Source organism: Aegilops tauschii, chromosome 7 (assembly GCF_002575655.3).
Source record: "Aegilops tauschii subsp. strangulata cultivar AL8/78 chromosome 7, Aet v6.0, whole genome shotgun sequence".
NCBI lineage: Eukaryota > Viridiplantae > Streptophyta > Magnoliopsida > Poales > Poaceae > Aegilops > Aegilops tauschii.
In genome coordinates, this window is record NC_053041.3 from 449194479 (window position 1) to 449214462 (window position 19984).

Consider the following 19984-nt stretch of genomic DNA (forward strand, 5'->3'; position numbering starts at 1 on the left):
TCCAAGTTTGCCGGTGCAATCCATCTTGCACTTGAAGTGGTTGTCGAACTCCCGGATGGAATTCACAATTCTGAGGAAGAGCTTTCGGCTCATCCGATAACAGCGCCGAAATATTTTGTCGCCGTGAAGTGGAGCATCGGCGAAGTAGTCGGAGTAGAGCATGCAGTAGCCTTCGAGACGATGCTGGTTTTTTGCTTTCACCTGCCCCGGCGCCGAGCCACCTCGCCGCGGCTTTTCATTGCTCGCCAGCAGCTGGGCGAGGGCGGCGAGCACCATCAGATGCTCTTCTTCCTGGACGTCGGCCTCGGCTTCCTCCTCCAGCAGCGCGGCGAGCGCTTCCTTGTCATCCGAGTCCATCGCCGAGGCAAGCAAATCGCCGAACACCTTGCGCCCGGTGGACGTGCACCCGCCGCTAAACTGCTACTCCGCGGCCGGAAACGCCCAGCTGCTATTGGAGGGGCTGCCGCGACGAACCTCTGCTATTTTTCTAGCAGGGAATGACTATCTAACGGTGAAGGGCGGCGGGCGGCGCCGGGATATAGCTAGTGGCGGCCAAGGGCGCGAGGGTTGAAAGGCGAGTCAGGGAAGAAAATCTTGACTTTTCACCCAAGGGTGTGGGCCAGCCGTGCTTTTCCTTGCGTCGGAGCCCCCGATCGCCCCCCAATGCGCCAGGTTCGGCCTGCGGCCGCCGGGCGGAAAAAAGGTCCGAACCAGCGCTTTTCGTCACCCTAGGGGCGCGACTAGGGTGTTTTTTGGGCGCCGGCGCCGAAAAAATATGGGGGGAGGGGGGGGGCTGTTGGGGGCGCGGCTGGAGATGCTCTCGGTCCATACATTCGGAAAGGCACTGCAGGGTGATAAAAACTTCGAAGGACGCTATAACTTTGCTGTTTCTCCATAACAATCCTGGCCTACAATATTCATGTGAGTTTGTACCAAGGGTTTCGAGATTATTACAACACACCTATTCCTGTGCTGACCACCGCACGTAATTCTACAAATATCGCCTATTAGTGATGTCCTAGCTCATCATTTGAGGGACAGTGAAAACAAAAGTTAACGAATATAATGGAATCAAAATTTGTTTTCTCTGTGCTTCAGAAGAATCAGTCCGTGCTCTTAGTGGCCTTATGTGCATTCACAAGCTGCATCTGTACATCCTGCGAGACAGTATTATGCTCCATATACTCCATTGTAAACTCGCCTTTTCCCTGCAGTACATGAACCAAAAGTTTAAGCAAGGAATTAATTAGGAACACCACCATGCTAGTTTGTTTTTATTTTCTATTTTTTTGACAATCTTTCCTTTTAATGCCAAACCAAAGACTTGAAAGATAGGGGTGTCATGGGTTTATAAAACAGGTGGGTATTTAATGACTATGTATGAAACTGCATTGTAGTATCATGAAAGGTTGAATAAACATGTGGACGAGAGAAGAGAGTAGACCATAAGAAATCAAGCAGCTCTCACAGCTCCGTGATGAGGCTTTGAACTTTTTTTATAGCAATATGGCACCTTCACCACGACACTAATACCTACCTAAATGACATTCACAGAAACACCAGGACCAAACAGTTCTCACAGCTCACTGGTGGGGCCTCGGACTTGTCCTATAGCAATATTGCTGTACATTAAGCTATGCTATTACGGTAAGTAAACAAATGCATATATGCTCTCGGAGAACATGTTCTATAGATGACTTCCCAATATAAACTATTCGATAATTGAGCATTCCAAGTAGCGAACCTAAATAGAAATAGTTTGTGCCAGAAAATTTATTGTGCACAAAAGAGGTATTGTAAAAGAACACAGTGAAATCTTCTCTATTCAAACCCAGACTGCCCTCGAACCAGATCAAACAGGGATAACCAGACACACAAACCACTTTTAACCTATATATAATGAAAAATATTTAAAGTACAACCATGATCCAACCGATGACCCAAGTACAACCAGTGACCCAGTGTGCCGAGACCTCAGACGGCTGGCCAGATTGATGACCACGCAACGACTGATAAGTGATAGCATTGGTTCTATTTTAAGGTAGATTTCAAATATTTCCATTTCCAGCATAACAAAATACTGATAAAACATAAATAAAATGTACAATGATGTCTATCTCCAACGACTGGAGGCACGGTGATGTAATTTTCGTGATGTGTATGTAAAAAGTGCATGCAGAGCGCAATGAACTAATTGCAAGGACGTATCAGAAAAAAAGGGCTAACTTGGGTGATATGACTATCATATCAAATGAACACAAAACTGGAACCGAAAAAAGAGAAGTTCATTGAAAGATGTATCCATGTTCACTTGTTGGCAAATAAATAAGGAAGTTTATACAAACAGAAAATAATTATTTGTACTTCCTTTAGTTTTGGAATTGCTGTATTAATTTGGTGCCTCAACTGCCACATAGGTCCACAACACCCTGCGTTGACTGCACGATCACACGTAATTGAACTGTGGGAAGAGAAACTCTCGACTATGAAGTAGAGGCATCAATTGCCTTCTATAGCTCTTGCAACCAAGACTGAATTTGATGTTAGGTTTGGACATGTGCGCTACATCACATCCAGGATATCTCTTGGTTTTCTCCACAATTTTTGATACTTTCACCATACACTTTTGATGTTAGAGATAATATACTAGTTCCGTGTATAGGATGTGATATTCCCCATTGTTATAAGGCTTTGTATATTGATACTGGCCCTTAGCCTCCAGGAAATACAAGTTCTTATTTCCTCACATATGGCAGGTATCACCCATGCGTGTAGCAGAATATCAATACTTCTGTAGCAGAACATTGCTGCCGCAGACTACACAGTGAAGAACGTGCCAAGTAAACAATAAGGATGGAGAGCATCTTGAACGGTAACTACTTTGCAAAGAATGCGCCGGGTGATAAAAAGCATATGAATGATCATGCTTATTGCCAAAACAAATGTTCTAGAATGAACATCAGGAGTCGTGAAGAAGAACAAAATATTACCTGTGTCATTGAGCGAAGCGCTGTCGAATATCCAAACATATTGTTTAGTGGAACCTGAAAGAGAGCAGGATGAGAGGCTAAGTCCAATAACAACGCGCAAGGTAATTGGCCTTAACATGGACATCTACATTATGAATTTCACAATATACCTGTTCCTCTTATAGTCTACTGATCTGACATGTTTATTGTGGTGCCGAGTAGGACAAATGGTAAAGGTTCTAAAGTGAAGTTTATTAGTCAAAAATGTTGTCCTGGCTGTGGTTCGTGTAGATTAGTGGAACCTCCAACCTGTAACCCGTCACCGACTCAATCAATAGAAAGCATATTTTTAATGTTACGAGGGTAATACTGCAATTGATTTCGTAATGCTTCAGTTGTTCTATTAGACACTTATCGCTACAAAGTACAGAAAAGCCAAAGATACCAACATCGATTACTACAACCACTCATGACAATACTGTACTATTATCTGTGCTACATGAGGCAAGAAACCAAAAGGAACAAGGCTTACGTACATGGCATACTACAACTGTGTCATCGCCTTCCTGGTCATTTCCAACAATAATACCTTTTCTCCTGTTTACCACACCAAACAAAAGAAATATACTTAGTATGGCTTGAAGGATTGAATTGATGAGTGTACAAAAATAAAATCCAATAGCACCCATGGAAGTCAGTTTGCCAGAATATCACAAGGTGTCAATATGTTCTGATTCCAGAACCAATTTATCACTACCATGGCCTATGGTATTCCAGCAAATTGTGCCTTTTCAGGTGCTAAGGAGGCAATTATCCTTTTAAAGTGAATTGCATGCAAGTATCTGCATTTCTTGAGTAGAATAGGAAAATTTAGCGTGACATCATGAATCATCCACTAACCATACATCTCAGTACAAGCATAGCTTGTTGGCATAAAAATACTCACTTGTTTATGTCACCAGTTACTGTGCCCTGAAACTCTGTTGGAAATTTTAGTTCCACCTTCATCACAGGCTCTAATATAACAGGTTTAGCAGCAGTATAACACTGAAAAAAAAACAAGTTTATGAATAACGCTTGCATTTGCATTGTAGTAGTGCAACAATCACTAGAAATGACATTTGCCCCCACAGGGAAGCGACTAGGCTCACCTGTCTAAAAGCATAGATAGCAGCTAGCTTAAACGCAAGCTCACTGGAATCGACTTGATGTGAAGCCCCATCAGTCAGTGTAATCCTAATATTCTCGACAGGATGCCCTATTAATGAACCCCTGCAATAGCCAGCATGCAAACAAAAATTAACACCACAAACAAAATGCAGAATAGCTGAACTAGTGTGGAAGAGATAGACTCACGAATTGCAAGCCTCCTTGAAACCCTTTTCAATCGCTGGTATAAAGTTGGACGGAATTGCTTGTCCAATAATCATGTTGTCAAATTCGAATTTACCTTCAGCATCTGATGGAAGAGGCTCAATGTACCTGCATATATTCTTGCTTATCATGAAGCTCCAAATGAAATATCCTAAATATTTATTCGCATAACCAATCTAAGGTAAGGTAAACTGGGAGCATCACTTTTCTAGTTAAATTTGGCAGGTGTTAACTCCACTTTGGTGTGCAGGTATATTCATGCCCTGAGCACATTTACAAGCTGTGGATGAGTAGAAGATCAGGAAAGCGCCAACTGTCCAGTCATCATTGAGTTTCCTCTCACATGAATTCCGCTAAAACACAACGGCAGCAAAGACCAGGAGCAGTAAGGAAATGGCATCACGGTGGTTGTGGAAACAGAACAGCGGCAGTGATGAGTGCTACTGTGCTAGGGACAGCCAATGATATAGCGCTAGGCAATACAAATCAGCAATCAGGAGCAAGTGATGAATAGCAACTAAGGTTTCAAATAAAACACACTTTGTAACTCTCCCCAATCATTACCTTATTTTCCTTATCAGTAAATACTTTTCCCAATATATCAAGGTGATGGGCGTCTACAAGGAGGTGCAGAAGCAGATGGATAAGATTATTAGGGGTTCTCCTTTGGATAGGCAGAGCAGCTGCACACAGCGATTACTGCCACGTCAACTGGAACAAGGATCGTCATCCGGTGAAGTCTGGAGGCCTCAGCAAGTCAGCATCCATGAGCTGTCCAAGACCATGATCAGTCTGAGGGTGTGTTGGGTATCAAGGATGGTACAGACCCTTTCCGCCGCTGGTGAGAGCTTGACATTCAATTCTCCAAACATGAGCGGTGCGAGCTGCATCGACCAAGTTAGGGGTTGGCGACAGGACGAGCACGGTTTTTTGGGAAGATCGATGGCTAGACGGTCAAAGCGGCTATCGAGAACACTCCTGAACTCTACAGTCTTGTTCTTAGGTGGACCAGGAGGAGGCAGACCGTGCTGGAGGTGCTGCAGGACAGGTCTTGGATCACTGATATCAAAGGGAAATATCTTCGCTTATAAGCTCCAAAAGTTGGGTAACTAAAGTGATCCTACTCAAACACCAGATCAGAGAAGAAATATCAGATTGACAGCACACTCATGACACCCATATCAGTGAACTGTGTGCACTGTTGCCACAAAAATAGACAACACAACATACGGGATAACTTCAACTGTTGTAATACACATGTGGTCACAGGAGCGTAAGCTGTGTAATCCAAAACTTTCAGATAGGAGTGCAATATAATATCCACAACAAGGAGAATTCAGTTCATAGGTAAAATGTACACGAGTGTGTTACAAAACTAGAGGATCTGGTCTCTATTTATAGGCATGAAGCGCCCCTAACGACAAATCATAAACATATTTAGTGGAACCTATACTCCTAGATTAAGAAACCATGATATAATACTAATTAACGACTAAAGAGAACATGTCATCACCAAACTGAAATTTTAAAAGGTAAGGGTAAGTATTGTATAATGGTGGAAGCTTTCCACACCGGTGAAAACATTATTATAAGTGTTCTTACATTCTCCATGTGGGTGAAGTATCTTCCATGACATTATATGAAGTGGCTGGATTACTACGTTCATTGATATTTGCTGGCCCTAGGTATCCAGCCTCCCTTGAGGCAACTTACAGCGCCAGGGTGTGGTTCCAACCTTGTTCTACTCCAGCAACACTTTCCACACCATCCAATACTCGTCTTACAAGTGGGAATAGGGAGTAGGAATATATCACCAGTAACGACGCAGCAAAAACATGTATTAATAGCAGGTGTCCCATATATATGCATCACAAAGTAACAACTTTCCGGAACTGGAAAAACTGAGATAAAAGCAAGTAATGGACATTAATTTGCAGATAATTATCTAATTTGAAAGAACTCACCCACAAACTCGCCCATATTGACCTTGACCACCAGATTGCTTTTTGTGCAAGTAATCAAATTCAGCACGCTGGGTGATCGATTCCCGGAAGTTCACACGAGGTTTCCCAACCTTTGCATCAACCTACATGAGTTAAAACATGTTACATCTATTCAATTTCAACAGATACAAGTGTACAGTGAGTCAGACATAAACATTCATCGTAAGAATATCATGCGCTTAATGAAAATTGTCGACACAGAAGCATATCAGAGAAGCTCAATAAAGCAGGCACGCAGCAATATTTCTGAACTCTGAAATGTAGTGCTCACTAGGAACACAATACATGAACATATGGGATGTCTGCTCTTGCCGGGTTATAACAAGGACATGTCATCAATATGGCCCAGCCCAGTAGCAACACATAGAAGCACCCAACCCTAATTCCTTTCAGGACTCTGGCTCCAGTCCACCCATGGCTCCAGACTGGACACTTCACGGACAGAGAGAAGATGTGACGGCAATGGGGTCTCACATGTGGACACAGTGGCACTTCGGCTATGAAGCTCCAGCAGATACCGAACTGCCATTCTTCCTATCGCGTCCATCAGCCTTGCTTTCTCTTCATTTCTTTCATTTTTTATGGGAGTGGTAGTGAAGAGCCGTATATGCAGTCCCATCTTTCATACTTCTAGATCTAACTTTTAAGCTTCCCCTCCCGATCATGTTTTCCCTTTAGTACTTTGCAAATGGAAATAGACCTAGTGGTGTGCAAAATGCAGCCACATTTGGCGTGGGTGTTTTGAGCTTGCTAGCCTCTCTTGATGAGCAAGATTTGGAAGAAGTGCTATCTAAAGGAGGTAATTTTCAGTCTTCTTGACGAACAGCCTAGGTTGCCGCTTTTAAATTTCCATAGCGCCGCCAAGTACTTACATTGGTGTTAAGAAGAATTAGAGATAGAGGACCAAAAAACTTGGATGCCTATTCACTTGGAAAATAAGGTTTGTTTCAACTCTGATTGTAGAACTTCTAGTTTGTATATCTGTTTTGATGAAGCATGACGTTTTAACCGTCTGTAATTGTTGTTGTACAGCCGCCTTGGCTCCTTGCTGCTGCCAACCTAGTGTCTTGCACTAGTTAGAACACTGCGGTTAAATGGATGGAATGTGTTTCCTAGAGGTGGAACAATTTATCCATTACTACTCCCTCCATTACCAAATGTAGTGCATATAGATTTTGTCCAAGTCAAACTATGTAATGTTTGACCAAGCTTATCTAGAGAAAAAATATCAACATACATATTACCGAACCGATATATAGATTTGGCCAAGTACAAATTTTACCAATTTTTTAGAAAAATATCAACATTTACAATACCTAATCAATATGGAGCGCGCGGGGGGGGGGGGGGGGGGGGGGGGGGGGGTACTACTTTGTTCTTTCCTAAATGATATTCTATAATCAGTGTAGTTAAACAGAGCAAGCTTTGACCATCAGCATATACAAAATTATCTTGACCCATAACATGATAACTGAAAACTATGCTTGATTTTTTGTTAATTCCCCACAGTGAATATTTACTAATGAAGACTATAGAAATTAATGATCAAAGTACCACCTTGAAGACTGTTGACCTAGAACAGACAGAGTATATGACATATGTTCAAGGATAAGACAATATATGAGAATAAAACTAAACCTACACTAATATAACAGTATCTTGAGGAGTTAATTTAAGCAATATGGGAATGCAAAAATTAGGCTGTGTAGCTGTTTGCAGCCCATGCCCAAGCCAAGCCAAAACTGCAAATGAACTTTCCACGCTGTCAAGAATAGAACAGATCAAGTGTGTTTGGTATGAGTCACCAAGTGGAATGGAATGGGTCCGACCCATACTTGGGCCTCATTCTTGTGTTTGGTACATAGCTAGAACCGGAACCGACTCGTTCCCTCTAAGGGCTCATTCGGTTTGGAGGAAATCAAAACGTAGGAATTAGGAGTAGTATAGGAATTTGATAGGATGGCACTTGCCATCCTAAGGAATTGACTTGCCTCGTTCCTACGCGCAAAATGAGCTTTGAGTGGATGTGTAGTTTCCTCCAAAAACACAGGAAATGAGTAGTATTCCTACGAAATTCCTGTACGCATTTCCTACAAACCGAATGCATATATAGGAAATTTTCCTCTAGAATCCTTGTTCCTATGTTTTTCCTATGAAAATCCTCCTAACCGAATGAGGCCTAAGGGAATATTCGGCCCAGATCCTTAACCGAGTCATTCCTCCAGATCGATGGAACGACACGGAACGCTGCCTCGCCTCGCACTCACCTATCGCCTCTCCCTCTCTCGCACGAGACCCTATCGTTTCTCCCTTCTCTCGTACTCTGCCGCCAGCTGCTCCTCTCCATCGATCCACGCCGCCGGCTGCTCCTCTCCCCAGTGACTAGACCTGATCTGCTAGGGACCAGGCGGCGGCGACTTGATCTGCTAGGGCAGGCGGAAACCTGATTCGCCGGGAGAGCGGCGACCTGATCTGCCGGGGAGGACGGTGACCTAACCTTCCAGGGGCTGTAACGGCCACCTCTCCCACGCGACCACTGCCTCACCGCCGGCTGCAACAGCGGCAACCACTGCTTCCTGCACGCCGTCCCCTAACAGATCAGGTCTCCGTCGGCGGGATGGACCTCCTATCTTGAGGTCAGCGCCAAGAGCGTTGCTGTGTTTAATTCATGCCTAGCAAATATTGCATGGTTCCATCTATGAGCATTTTTTCTCGATTGAAAAACAACTCAATGTAAGTATTCAATGTGAAGTACAATTCAAAGTAAAATACAATGGGTCGTCTGTCTGTTTGAGCAAAACTATGCCATGTTTGGGCAAAATACTTCATACTTGTTCATATTGTATATATGCACGTGAGAGGCAACCTCACTGTTTTTATGCAAGAGGTGCTGATTCATTCCGTTCTATCTCTCAAACGAAACACTGAAACGTAACAATTCCATTCTACCAAATATCCCCAACCAAACATGGGAACAGAACCAACCCATTCCAGTGGAATAGAACCATGACATTCCATTCCACTTCGTTCCCAAACCAAACACACCTTGAAACAAAGAAAAAATAAAATAGGCTGCAATGTCTGAACTAGCTCATAAAGCAAACGAGACAAGGATTTACTCAACAGTTAACAGTGCAGCTCATATAGCAAACTTTGAGTGAAGCGGGGAAACCAAGTATGTCCTTGAACTAATTGTTTGTGTACCTTGTACTCTCTCCTGATGCGTTCAACATAGATATCCAAATGCAACTCACCCATACCAGAAATAATTGTCTGCAAGTACGAAGTACGCTTCAGAAAATACACGATAATAATAGAATAAAGCAAACATAATGGATGGAAGAACAAACCTGTCCACTCTCTGGATCCAGACCTACACGGAAAGTAGGATCTTCTCTCTGGAATCGATTCAGTGCTTTTGAAAACTGAAATGTTACAGTAATTAACTATTCAACAAAGTTAAGATATAAAATATGACACATGGATCTTTAAAACAACAGATGAGTTACTTGTCCTCCAGAATCTTTAGATATCGGGTTAACAGCCAAGGACATCACAGGTTCAGCGACATGCATTGAAGTCATAGTATATTTGACCGACCCATCTGTAAATGTATCACCTGTTGATGCAAAAAGCAGGGAATCAGGCACTGAAGAAATCCAAAAGATGGTAGCATAACCTGGAAAAGTTACGGCACAGAAAAGATTCTGAATATTACGTTGCTAATAATTTACCTGACGAGCAATCAACACCAAACACAGCAACAATTTGGCCAGCATGTGCTTCTTGAATATCCTATATTGACCGCAAAGAATTAAGATACTAGCCAAAAATTGATTTTATAGTAAAGAATGGCCATCGATGTTGATCCGAACAGTTGATTTTTCAAGCGTTAACTTCAACATAACATGCAACTTACCTCCATCTCATTGGAGTGCATCCTTACTAATCGTGGAACCTAGACACAGTGAACAGCACTTAGATCAGAGAAGGCAAACCTTTTGAAACTCCCGCAACCAACAATTAAAAGTAAAGGCAAAATTAAGATATATCAGATTGAAGGCATCTATTGCTCTCCTGATATGATTACTATTTTCTACGGAAAATTTAGGCTTGAATAGTAGGAATCAATGTTCTGTAATATATAGGCTTTATTAGTTGGAACCAATGTTCTGCAACATATGCAGATTTAGATTTGAAACCAGGCAAATGATGTGCAGTTATGAAATGTCATGCCAAAGCATCTGCGTTTAGTTTACCAACACAAATATGCAATATTGCAACTACCATACTAAATATAATTACAAAAAACAAATATGTTACATAAAGTCAACTTTTTCTTCTTCTGCTGTAGCATGGCAGTATGTTCACCAGACTGGTCAGACTCACAACTGTAACAGCTCTATAGGATACACTTAAAAGCCAAGAGCACTGTAGTACACTATTTTGAATATTACTCCCTCCGTCCCAAAATAAGTGTCGCTGATTTAGTAGTCAACTTTTGTGCGACACTTATTTTGGGACGGAGGGAGTACTATTTAACCTTTTTTCTCTTTGATTAAAGTAAATCCCTCTCATTTCTTCATAGATCAATATATAGTATGCCCCTCAAAATATAAAATATTGGCATTGTCAATTGTTAAACAAGTGTGCTGAAAGAACAGTATGGTAATTTGGCAACTACAGCTTCAACGTCCTTGCTGGGACTTGGGATTAAGTCTGGGTCTTACTTTGATCTTTTTTCCTGTATTCACATTCTGTATGAAGTCACCCTTCCGAATCACACCTTCGTAGATTCTAGACGTGCAGTAAGAAATAATTAGTTGAGAAGCAAAATAATAATACCCGTCTCCAATAAGAATAACAATGCATGATAATGCAACAAAAAAAGTTCGTAGAAGATCCACAATCACCTTAGATATGTCAACTGACCAAAACGGCCTTCCTCAAGCTTAAAGGCTAATGCCACAAGTGGACCAGCTGGAGTTCCAGATAATGAGACCTAACCATCAAACCAGGTGGCAATTCGTTATGAAAGCTAATAAAAGAAAATAAGAGCTTCATCAACATAACAGGTAGATACGGTACAAACGCTATTTACTCACATAAAACTTCACACATTTTATCTACTTTACATGCTTTCCATCTCTCCTCACTTCTGGCTTTTTAGGACGAGTGGTGGAAGATGGAAGCGCATAAAGGGAAACCTATGTTCCATATCTACTATATTAAATGTATTGTGGAGACCGTGTTCTACCTTCTCTTCTGACTTGTTTTGGTCAAGAGCAATGTTCTCAACTTCCAGTGGGCAGGGTAGATAGTCAAGCACACCATTAAGAAGAGGTTGAACACCCTATAAAACCAGTCAAAAAGATCAAAACTGTAAGCAATGGAACACCAACAGCAAATTTATTGTATAGCAACCTAGCATTAACAATAGTACAATACAAATGCTAACTGCAGGTTCTTACACAAGTACTAGTGCAAGAGTGCTCATAACTGTGAACAATCTTATCTACACCTAAGCCACCAAAGTATGACAATCAGTACAATACACAATCTTAATGTGATCATTCTCGATGTCAATAGGCACCGTACACCTCTATGTTGTTGACATGCAATTTGGCTATCTGTTCTATAACTGTGCTGGCAAAGGGAGACAACAAACGCAAAGCAAAGGCTCAATTATGTTACTATCTTTCTACACTTCTTTAAAGTCAGGCTCTAATGACTTGCATGAAGTGCATGAATGAGGGACGCGGAGTTTCTGCACCCGAGCTCAAATGAGCTCAGGTGAACAGTAAAATCAAAACTAAATAAAAAAAATTCAAAAAAATCCAATTTTTTTTGGGAGAAACATTGACAAAAGTTCTAAGTGCTTGCAAAAATTCGTCATGAAATCACATTCCTAGAAGGCATGGCAAAAAAAACAAAAACAGTACTCTGAAAAAGCTACTTTCAAAAGCATTTTGAAGCACTGAATTTGTTTTTTTTGCCACGCCTTACAGGAATGTGATTTCATGATGAATTTTTGCAGGCACTTAGAACTTTTGTCAATGTTTCTCTCAAAAAAAATTGGAATTTTTTGATTTTTTTTCGATTTTACTGTTCACCGAGCTCAAATGAGCTCGGGAGCAGAAAGGCACTTCGATGCATGAGAGCAATGTTTAATCTACAGTACTCCAACAACCCAGTATAAGGTAATTACAAATAGTAAAATGGATCTGACTATCACGGTCCTAGCTCTTCGTCAGTATTTCATGTTTGCTGTTTGCTTAATCACAGTATTGTGCTCCATTTAATGCTTAAGGACGGTCCCCTGGAATTGACAAGGCCCTAAGGACAGTTATACTCCAGGCAAGATTACACGATGAGGATTGGCGGCTACAAAGATCTCAGACATTCATACATGATAGACGACACCGTAAAAGAAGACATAAAACAAATGCCTAGTTTTGTAACACTTAAAATAGCAGCAAGGTTGTATGCCTTTGATTGTTTGCAACAATGTGCCTTACTCCAGAAATGCTGCTGACTGATTAAGTAATCAAACTGTTGTAACAAATCTTCTCTTTAATTGAACATTTTATGCTGATCATTTTGTCAAATGTTATTCTTGAATCTTTTTCTTTAGTTTTGATCGAGCGGTATTTAGTTTTGCGCCAGCCACTTAGGTGGTACCTAGGCTGCGCCTAGGAACTGCACTGCAAGGGAGCAGAGTAGAGCTTTTGTTGGGGCTTGAAGGCGAGGCCGCAAGGGCGGCACTTCAAGAAGAGGCCACAGCAGCAGATGAGCTCGACACCAAGGCTGGAACACAGAGGCATTGGGAATTTTGAGATCGAGAGCAAGGTTGCCTCGGTGAAGATCGAGAACAGCCATTGCAGGTCCAGGTGATGGCACAGGGAAAATGGTGACTCAGATCTGGTCGATAAAGGCCCGTGTGAAAAAACCTAGCTTCCTAGCACATCTTCCAACAAGATTTCACTTTCTCAAACTCAAAGTAACATTTCTTGGGCGCTTAGTCTTAAATTGTAACCATTCTTGCATTGTAAATAGATGACATCCTCCTAGAAAGTGTGTGATTGAACTTCTCTGACTTCAACTCGTGCATATGGGAAAATAGTTTAGAGTGAAGTGAAAATGGCATCAGTAGTTTTTCATGAAAAATATTTTGAAAGCAGTGTTATTTTCTATTTTTACTAGCATATTCATAATAGTAGTAAGAGTAAGTCGCATGTTGGAAACTGTAGACCTGTGCCCCATGTCCATAACAGTGTCTATTTGCAAAGAGAGAGACTATAAGTTTACTTCTTATATTATTAATACAAATTAAATAAGGTTGTGTCCTTTTCAGTATTACAGACACATGAAACTGTAAATCTTTACCTCTTATAAAGATCTAAGTTCGTGGCGTTCCATCCACCCAAGTTACTAGGAATTGCCACAGTTGTCATCCATTCTATCGAGGACATATATAGTTGATTCGATTAATGTATATTTTGAGATACAAACTTTATTTTACAAAAACTCAGGGACTATGGTGGGGCAAGCTTTTAAACAACTACTCCCTCCGTCCCATAATATAAGAGTGTTTTTGACACTACATTAGTGTCAAAAACGTTCTTATATTATGGGACGGAGGGAGTAATAATCTATAACAAAAAACAACTTCCGAGAATTTAGCTAGTAAATGAAAAAGAACCAGATAAAGAACGGAAAATGCAGTCATGGACCTTATTTTTGAATGCACTTCCCATGTAAACTGGTATGAACTTGCGCGCTACTGTTGCCCTTCTGATAGCAGCCTGGTCGAAAAGAAAATAAGACACCAAAGGCAATATTTAATCACACAAACTGCAATATTCAAGGGGGTAAAATCGTTCTATTCCTTCAAAATGGTTGCTTTTAGCAGCTACAGCTACATCCGTTTTAAAAGATGTAGCTACAATCTGGAATAATTTTCAGATGGATTGTATGCTTATATAGTCATTTCATGAAATGGTATATACGCATATAGAAACAACAGAAAATAATAATGGAAGTTGGATGAACCTTAAGCTCATTAGCTGTTATTGGCTCATCATTAAGAAAAGCTTCTGCAAGCTGGTCATCGACTTCTGAAACAACTTCAATAAGTTCACGTCTCTTGTCCATTACAAAATCTTGCATGTTGGATGGGACATCAGATGTAACAACCTCCTGTCTGCACATTACAAACAATGTGTCATCTGAGATTCCAGATACCAATAACCCTCACAACTAAATGCTTGTAAGAACAGGGACACACCCACTTCCACCCTCGAACTTCAAAGCCTTCAACTCCACAAGATCAACAAGGCCCTCAAACTCCTCTTCCAATCCTATCGGCACTTGTACAGCTGCACTCTGGTGCCGTAGTTTGGCCCGAGCCTTCAATAGAACACAAAAGCAAAATGCAGTTATAGAAACTGATAGCAACAACAGACAAGTGCAAGACACCTCGCGGAACTATAAAAACTGAAAATTATCAGAAAAAAATGGCAAGCCTTAAAATAAGCACAAAAATGATGATTTCCAGTAATATCAAAATGCAGCAACTCTAGCATTAAGATGTAAGCTTGGTCCACATTGCAGATACTAAAAAATAATGCAAAGCCAGCCCTTGCACTTGTGAAGCCCTTGCACTTTGCAGCAACTCTAGCATTAAGATGTAAGCTTGGTCCACATTGCATTAAGATGTAAGAATTTTTAAACTGGATGCAAGATAAAAGATGAGCTGATTTAGCAATGAAGGGCATAAAATATTCGAAATGAACCCAGGACGTCAGTGCATTTCAGATAGCACTTCAGTGCAAAGCAAAGTAGCAAATACTTGACTGCTACTTCATCAGAATTCAAATGCAATAGGAAGAGTATTTATTGCCTTGACCTTCCCTGTGTTAAACACGATAAGAATACTAAGCTAGCAGTACAATACTAACATGGCATACAGAAGTGTGTCCTCACAGAAAATACAACATAAAGACATGGAATGAAATGATAACACAGACTTTTACCCACTCCCACCACGAGGGAAAAATCCAGCATGGAAAGAGAGAAGGGACCATTTGCATAAGCCTCTCACCCCTCTTAGTATCACAAGAGAGCACCAGTGCATATAGACCACAGAAGTCAGACTCATGCTCACCTGGTTGAGAACTTTCCATGGATCAGCTCCCATGCGGTCCAACTTGTTAATAAATGCAACCCTTGGAATTTCATATCTTTTCATTTGTCGATCAACAGTAATCGATTGACTTTGTACACCACCAACACTACATAGCACAAGTATAGCACCATCAAGAACACGGAGGGCCCTTTCAACCTCAACAGTGAAATCCACGTGACCTGGGGTATCAATGATATTAATCTGCAACGATGGAACACAAGAACAGTGTAAGATGGGTCAAAACAAAAGCATTCAGACAAGACAATACAAGGGATAGTGATCAATGGTTGTATACATGACAACAAAAAAGGTTGCTTCTGGGGGGCAATTCTAAAGTTCTACTGGTACTAGATTCGTGCATGGTTTTGGTGTATCTGCTTCAACCAATCATACTGACCCCAACCCACAGATCCTAGTTTGAAGCCCAGTGGCAGGGGGAGCTGTGTTCCGGGAAACAGCTATTAAAGAAGCGGGTGGGACTAGCACGAGTTGACTCGGGTAGCTCATTCAACCCACATCGATAGTTGCCACTTGCCATGAAATAGATGTCTATCAAAACCACTCCTTTGATTCTTTCAAATGGTCTACTGTCATGAAGCAATTACGTCTCCAATAATAATAGCTCGGGAGAATTCACATGTGGTACTCCACTTGAACAAAAATAATGGCTATTTGGTAGTTGCTGGCAACTCGTCCATGTTCGGCAATTTACATCTCTATCATGTGGATATTTGCCATTTGCTCCATTCCTCGCCTGACCACGGTTTTGGTATAGTTAATGGGGCTACTTCATTTGTGGCATCAACAATGCTGACGTGTTTAAGAATGAAACCACCAATCACATTCTCCTTGCATCTTTTTCTTTTGCAATTGCATGAATGACATCACATAGTATTCTTGATTGATGGTTTTTAAAATTTTCTTCTCACATTTCATATTGCCTGGACATGCTGTGGAGAAAGCAAAAGCCAACAGCCAACCTAGTTAAATTAGCCCCCATCTTTATATACCTAACTCCTGAGAAGCAGCAATAAATTGTAGGGAACACCTTGCTGGCGCAAATCTACAGCCTCAAAATTGTTGAGTAGACCACTTTAACATGATGCAGTACACGCATTCTAGAGACACCAAAGCTACGGCAGCAATATACTTCTGCGGTACTCAAAGAGGAAAGATCTGGTTCAAGAGCTCGATGAAATATCAAAAAGATTACAAGGACAGAGTGAAAGCACGAAATTGCATAGGTTCAATTGCAACTAATGAATAGTAGTATGGCAACTAATTATTGTCCACTTATGATAAATAAAACATAAATATTAGTGTGAAGCATAAATATTGGTCAGCTTGGTTTAAATATTTAAATTCCATGTGACAGGTTAATACTTGAGTTCGTACACATACTACATGTTAGTTAAAACTAAAAATTGATATATCCAGGAGAGAATAAGCTTTGCTAATCAATTACCAAATATCGTAGCGTTTGGTGTATGACCTTGCACACCAGCCAATTAAGCTTTTCAACCATATATGTTAGTGCTTAAAGGAAACAAGGTTACATATGCTATCTGCCTCGTAAAACAGTTACAGTTAGCCCCAAATGTTGGAATGGCGTTAGGTAACAGCATTATTATTCCACAGTTGATTTGTCATATGATTGGACATTAACTCAAACCCCAATGCAATTTTCTTTAACCAGGAATAAAACAATAGTGATCAGAAGAGGGAAATGGATCAGCTACAAGAATGAGCGAGAAGAGGAGAGAAATGGACCTGGTATCCATTCCAGGTACAGTAGGTAGCTGCCGACTGGATGGTGATGCCCTTCTCGCGCTCGAGGTCCATGGAGTCCATCTTTGCGCCCACGCCGTCGCGGCCACGCACCTCGTGGATCTCGTGGATCCGGCCGGTGTAGTACAGGACCCGCTCCGTCAGCGTCGTCTTCCCGGAGTCGATGTGCGCGGAGATACCGATGTTCCGCATCCGATCCATGGACTCGCGCCACCGCGCCAACTCCTTGTCGTCTCCCCGCGCCCGCAGAGCCGACGCCGAGGACATCGCCCGACGAGCCGACGCCGCTGCGGCCGCGGCCGCGGGCGAGGGGGCGTCGGCGAGGGGCTGGAGGAGGAGGGAGAAAGGGCGGAAGGAGGAGAGGAGGTGGGAAGCGGAACGCCGGGCCATGGCCATCGCCGCCTAGGAATTATCGGCGGCGGCGGCGGCGGCGGCGGCGGCGGCGTGGAGGTTTTGGCCTGGTTGAACTAAAACCCTAGGGAGTTGGTGTGAACAACATGCATCGTAGAGAAGTCAGAATTCAGAAGTGCCTCTGGGCATTGGGGCGGACTGACGGCGCAGGACAAAGCTACGTCGGCGAGACAAGTCGTCGAATGTGTTACGCTGATTGCGTGTGTTTGTAAATTACAAACTGTTACTAACTCCCTCCTGATTTATTGGTCCCTTCATATTCAGTGCCAAATTTTGATCATAAGTTTAACTAATAAAATGTCAATGCATGTCATCGCAAATTATATCAATGAAAACTATGTTCAAATAGGAATCTAACGATATAATTTTTTATGACATGCATTACCATTTTGTTAATTAAATTTATGGTCAAAATTTAACACAAATTACAAAGAGGACTAATAAATCAGGACAGAGGTAGTAAGTACTACTCATATCCATTCCATAATATAATGATGCGTCCTTGTTTTTCAGGATCTAAGTTTAATCATAAATTTAACCAATAAGACCGACTGCGGTACCTCCGTCCGGGTTTATTAGGCCACTTTGTGCTTTGGGTCTAATTTTGACCATGTAACAGAAAAAATATAAAGTACATCATATAAAAAGTATATTGCACGATTTGTATTTGAAAACGGTTTTCAAAGGTATAATTTTTGTGACATATAGTTTACATTTTATTAGTTGAATTCATGGTCAAACTTTGGCTTAAATAAAAGGGGTCTAATAAACCTGGTCGAAGGAAGTATTAGCCAAATGTTCGTTGGACGCTGATCTTTGAAAGATGGAGGCCAATGCACCCAAAATGGAAAAACAAATTTAGAAAAAACAAAAAAAAAGTCATAAAACTATGAAACTTTTCTGCAACCTATGTAATACTCGTGTGAAAAAAATTACGGAGGAATGACTCTCGTGGTATTCTAAAAAATGCATGTCCAAAAAGGCCCTCAGGAAACTTTTCACTCGGTATTAACACAAGGCAAATAAATACATGGGGCAAACCAAAAACAACAAAACAACCAGAAACAAAGTGAAATGAAGACCGAATTTGGTGCGTGATTGAAATATGTGGTTACTAAACCAATCTACTCCCCTCGAATGGATATCACGACAATATTAAGTCATGTTTGTTACAAAAAAGTTTTAAAAAATTAGTCTTTTCGATATTTTTTATTTTTCCAATTCGGATGCGAACGGGACCCGAGACCCATTGGCTATTTCTGAATGTTTGCTCCCATTTCATATTTCGACTGATTTGCTAGAACCAATGGGTTGTTTGCTTGCCATCCTGATAGATATTTCTCTGGCTAGAGTGAAACCTAAAGCTAGCCTAGACCTTGTTTGGTTTGCACCCTCAGTTTTTTTCCTCGCCTGGCGTGAGATCGTTCTGCATGAATGGTTTGTTTGGTTCATGTCCTCGTCACAACATGCCTGGCCTGGAGCCTGCCTAGATTCATGGGGAAATTGTTTCTTGTTGTTTTGGACGGGGAAGCCGGCTTGGCCTCGGAACTTGAGCGTTGTGGTTAGCCTCACTGAGCCGTCCATTTTTAAGCAATTGGGCATTCGGTATGGATGCTAATTACTGCCTAAGACCATCATCCATGGTACATCAGCAATACAGTTCAAGATTTCCTTTTTTAGCACACTTAACTATTCATGGGGCCAGACTTCAACATATTTTCTTCAGACTAGTCTGTTCAATCAATATTCAGGTTAGCCTGTTCATACAATAATTTCTAGTTGTTCATGGCTGGGCTAAGCAACGGTGAAAGGATCGAGAAGAGGTGTCTAGAGGGGGGTGATTAGACCCTCAACAAAGAAAAGTAGCAGTTTTTAAGTTCTTCAAGTTAAGGTGGAGTTTTAGCACAAGTTTAAACATTCACAATACATTTCAACCAAGCATGGTAAGAGTATATGAGCAGCGGAAAGTAAAGCATGCAAGTTGTAAGAAAGTAAAGGGATGGGATTGGAGTGTGCAAACGCAATTGAAGACACGGAGATTTTTGGCGTGGTTCCGATAGGTGGCACTATCATACATCCACGTTGGTGGAGACTTCAACCCACGAAGGGTAACGGTTGCGTGAGTCCACGGAGGGCTCCACCCATGAAGGGTCCACGAAGAAGCAACCTTGTCTATTCCACCATGGCCATCGCCCACGAAGGACTTGCCTCACTTGGGTAGATCTTCATGAAGTAGGCGATCTCCTTGCCCT

The 19984-nt window shown here is 41.5% G+C and overlaps 1 protein-coding gene across 2 annotated transcripts; it reads right to left on the reverse strand.

Moving 5' to 3' along the window:
* Positions 1-869: 869 nt before the first annotated feature.
* On the reverse strand, positions 870-17880 carry LOC109745231 (elongation factor G, mitochondrial). Of its 2 annotated transcripts, XR_006665975.2 has the most exons (21): positions 17304-17873; positions 15513-15734; positions 14634-14755; positions 14399-14549; positions 14080-14151; positions 11604-11699; positions 11260-11348; positions 11077-11143; positions 10266-10304; positions 10081-10141; positions 9856-9965; positions 9697-9771; positions 9551-9619; positions 6308-6429; positions 4326-4451; positions 4121-4241; positions 3916-4016; positions 3506-3566; positions 3140-3278; positions 2991-3044; positions 870-1208 (listed from the first exon to the last, which is right to left on the reverse strand). XR_006665975.2 is itself a non-coding variant. In XM_020304373.4 (20 exons), exons 1-20 carry the CDS (start codon positions 17715-17717, stop codon positions 1104-1106), a joined length of 2277 nt encoding a protein of 758 aa, XP_020159962.1. In that variant the 5' UTR covers positions 17718-17880; the 3' UTR covers positions 870-1103. The 2 variants fall into 2 exon arrangements, 1 of the variants encoding a protein (XP_020159962.1); XM_020304373.4 differs by lacking the exon at positions 3140-3278 and having other exon boundaries at positions 17304-17880.
* Positions 17881-19984: the final 2104 nt, after the last annotated feature.

What these genes read in the sequence shown, in the direction of transcription:
- LOC109745231 (XM_020304373.4), bottom strand. Translation starts at nt 17,717, where the DNA reads ATGGCCATGGCCCGGCGTTCCGCTTCCCACCTCCTCTCCTCCTTCCGC. An exon ending in AAAACAAGTCAGAAGAGAAG is followed by an intron (nt 11,349 to 11,603) that starts GTAGAACACGGT and finishes TTTGATGGTTAG; the next exon opens with GTCTCATTATCTGGAACTCC. An exon ending in TGGTGTTGATTGCTCGTCAG is followed by an intron (nt 9,966 to 10,080) that starts GTAAATTATTAG and finishes TTGCATCAACAG; the next exon opens with GTGATACATTTACAGATGGG.